At 32.4% G+C, this 3280-nt stretch overlaps 1 protein-coding gene across 4 annotated transcripts in view; it reads right to left on the bottom strand.

Moving 5' to 3' along the window:
• Positions 1-547: 547 nt before the first annotated feature.
• SPAG16 (sperm associated antigen 16) overlaps positions 548-3280 on the bottom strand; it is a 1150408-nt gene continuing 1147675 nt past the window's right edge. For 3 of the 4 annotated variants that reach the window (XM_024243621.3, XM_054549802.1, XM_024243623.3), the window contains one exon: positions 548-912. In XM_024243621.3, the coding sequence (XP_024099389.1) occupies positions 737-912 (176 nt within the window). In that variant the 3' untranslated portion in view covers positions 548-736. The remainder of the gene's footprint in view (positions 913-3280) is intronic. The other variant, XM_054549801.1, reaches the window with a different exon arrangement.

The raw sequence follows: 3280 nt of genomic DNA, 5'->3' as shown, positions 1-3280 counted from the left end.
TCCAAGCAGTCGCACTTTATACAGCGGATGCGTGCATTAGGAGGGGTAAAGACATTCCACGTGCGAGATACTTATTTGCATTGAAATTACAATTAAATTTTTTTTCTAAAAAATTGTAATTATACCTAACGCATTCTTGGATGGGCTGCAGAGATGAAAGTTCCGGAAGAGGCTTGCATTTAGATTTAAGCCATCTGCAGTCCCCAATTATTATTAATAGATAAAGCATAATCATTGTCAAACAATGTGTGAAAACGTAGGCTTGTCGATTCTATTTGACCCTTTGGTGGCAGAAAGACTTCCCTGGTGCTGCATGATTAAACTTCAGGTCTTCCTGCAGCTTGGATCTGATTTTTTTTTTTTTTTTTTAAGTAGCCAGGTTTTCCTGCAGTTTGTTCTCTAACATTAAAAATCAATCTCCTGTAATTCATCTAGTCTGTCATTAGGCGTCATTGTAAAGCTGTTTCTTTCAAAACCCCTAGCAAAAATGCTGTGTCTCTAAATTCTTATCAAAACGAGAGAGAAAAAAGACCCTGACACAAATGGGTGAGCATAAAGTTATTTTTTTATTAGTAACAACAGTATGAGCACTAAAATATATGTCCAAAGTATGTTTTAAAGAAGACTGTAAGTGTTACCTGCTGGCACATTTAACCAGTTATTTACTGGTTTGGGACTACAGGAGGCATTTTCAAGCCTTAAAGGGAATGCCCTCTGTGGCGGGATGTGCTGACGGTCAAGACCACGTTCGAACTGTGCCGTCAGAGCCTCCAGAAAACAGAATCTCCCCGTCGTGAGAAAACACAACCGTGTGTGCCTCGTCTTCGTGGCCCATCAATTTGTGAATCTCCCCAGATTTAAGATCTAGCAAATGGATAACACCATTACCACTTGCCTGAGCTAAAACTCGACCTGAGGGAGACAGAGAGAGAGGAGAGAGAGAGAGAATGAATCAAAGTTTTATTTCAAGTGTTCACAGTTTATAAGCAATGAAGCATTCTATTTTTTTCAATTATCATTCTGTGTTAGGGGTCAGTTATTAAATATGCAGTAGCTCCTGTAGGTATAAGAAAGAAATAAGTTGAGTCAAAATTAAGACACATCAATAATTAGGTTATAAAATTTTCGAATTGGGACATAGAGCCTAATGGTCTACCTCCTTTATATGCAGATTTCATCAAACGTCCTATACTATTCTTTTATATTTGCGATTAATAAAGCATTTTGAGGAGATCAGATTGAAAGCAACTATGCAAGGCAACTTTCTTTTTCAAATAAATTATATGTTAAAAAGTTTTAAAAGGTATAGCTTTCACAATTTATGGAAAACATATTTGTATTCTTCTTTAAACTTATTTATAATAATTATGTTAACCATTACTTACAACTCAATATACATTCCTGCTTTAAAAATTGTGATACTCATGAACTCAACAAATACTTTTTTGAAGCTGAAGTGGAAATAAATACTTCCATTTCAAAATGACTTGGGAGTTTTTACTCTAGCTTAGAATTCAAATTTTGATAAATTAAATTTTTGTTACATAAGATGGCTAAATACAGCACAGGGTATTTGCATAATTTTTGTACCATATATTTTTTAGTGGCTCATTTCCTCAAAGTGAAAACAAATCAGGGATCCAATTTTAATTAATATTTTTATTAAGGAAGTCCAGTAACAAACTATCATGGGACTTGGAGTTAAGTAAAACAATAGGATACGTTTACGTAAGTTCAGTACTTAGTGTAAATAAGTATGACATTAGTACTATCCATGGGATTATTTAATCATACTTAGAAGGCATATTTTTGTTTCAGTAATAACATTTAAAATGTATTAAACTCTTTTAATGTGATAGATACTATATTTAGTGCTTGATATGGATAATTCCATATGATCCTTACAGTAATCTAATGATAAAGAAAATAGTATTAACTATTTAATATTTTAAATAGTACTAATAGTATTAACTATTTAATATTTTAAATAGTACTAATAGTATTAACTATTTAGTATATTAAATAGTTAGTACTATTTATCTGTATTTTAAATGGTTAGTACTATTTTAAAAATGCTTAAATATCTGTTATGTAAAAAATGCCTCCTCTATGTAGGTGAAGAAATAGAGGCTTGGAAAGGCGAAATAACTTGCTCACAATGACACCCTAGGTATAGAAGGAGCTAGCATTTAATCACAGCACTTCGAATCCAGAGCCTGGGCTTTTAGCCATTGCTTTCCACAGCCAGCATAGTGTTGTTATCAATGATGCCTTCTTGACAGATTTTAGGTAAGTGATATATTGTGAAAATAGCATTGGTCCATTTTATAATAAGAATTCTAGAATTATATCACCATAAAAGCTACAGTGAAATATTTAATCACAAATTTTACCCCCAATCATCATGAATACCTCTAAAACAGAGAAAAGTTATAAAAGTAAAGCTAACCATGATAAATACAGCCTATTTGCATACCTTTATAACTACTGGGCTTCTTCATCTAGAACAAAACCTGACACAGCAAAGATCCTTAGGATGGATTAGAGTGTCCAAAGCAGCAGATGTGAATATTTATTATAAACCATTTTCTACTAAGTCTTTGCTGACAGAGGCATTACATATGGATTTCACTTCCAACCTCACTCTATAGGCAATTGCTGTTTGTGACTTTCCCAAATAACTTTTTTTCTTGTAGTCTTTATACAACAGCTGAAAAGGGGGGGGGTAAATACTCTTTTCTATTTGTGAAACCAAACAAAACCAAACAGAACCAAGTCCATAAAGAAAAAGAAAAATATTTAGCTTTAAATCATTATTCACATCTGTAAAAATAATAATTGGAAATATTTATGAAGGCTCTGGTAATTTCTGAAAGTTTGTTCAATAAAATACAGAAAATGATATTGGAACCTCATATTAATTCAACAGCACCATGCCTCAGGTGTTCCAAAAATTTGTTTTTTCAAGAACAGATTTTGGTCAGCAAATTTATTATGAGGTTTTTCAGGTTTACCTGAATTCATTTTCAGAAGATTGCAAGACTGAGTATGTATCGTAACTAATTCCTAAAATGAATATAAATTTATAATCATGTTCAACTTCATTTAAAGTATATTGGATTATTACATGGCATATAATGTGTGGCTTAAAAATTAGTTTTGCTGGGAACAGGGATGCTAACCTCTTTCTAAGTTATAAAATGTTCAAAATTACTTACCAGGGTATGTCAATCGCTACATTAGTACTTTAGTATCCAATTGCTTTGAGAGAGAAGAGGTA

This window comes from Pongo abelii, chromosome 11 (assembly GCF_028885655.2).
Source record: "Pongo abelii isolate AG06213 chromosome 11, NHGRI_mPonAbe1-v2.0_pri, whole genome shotgun sequence".
NCBI classification, from domain to species: domain Eukaryota; kingdom Metazoa; phylum Chordata; class Mammalia; order Primates; family Hominidae; genus Pongo; species Pongo abelii.
Note: the sequence above shows the minus strand (reverse complement) of the source record. Positions and strands in the feature narration are given on the sequence as shown.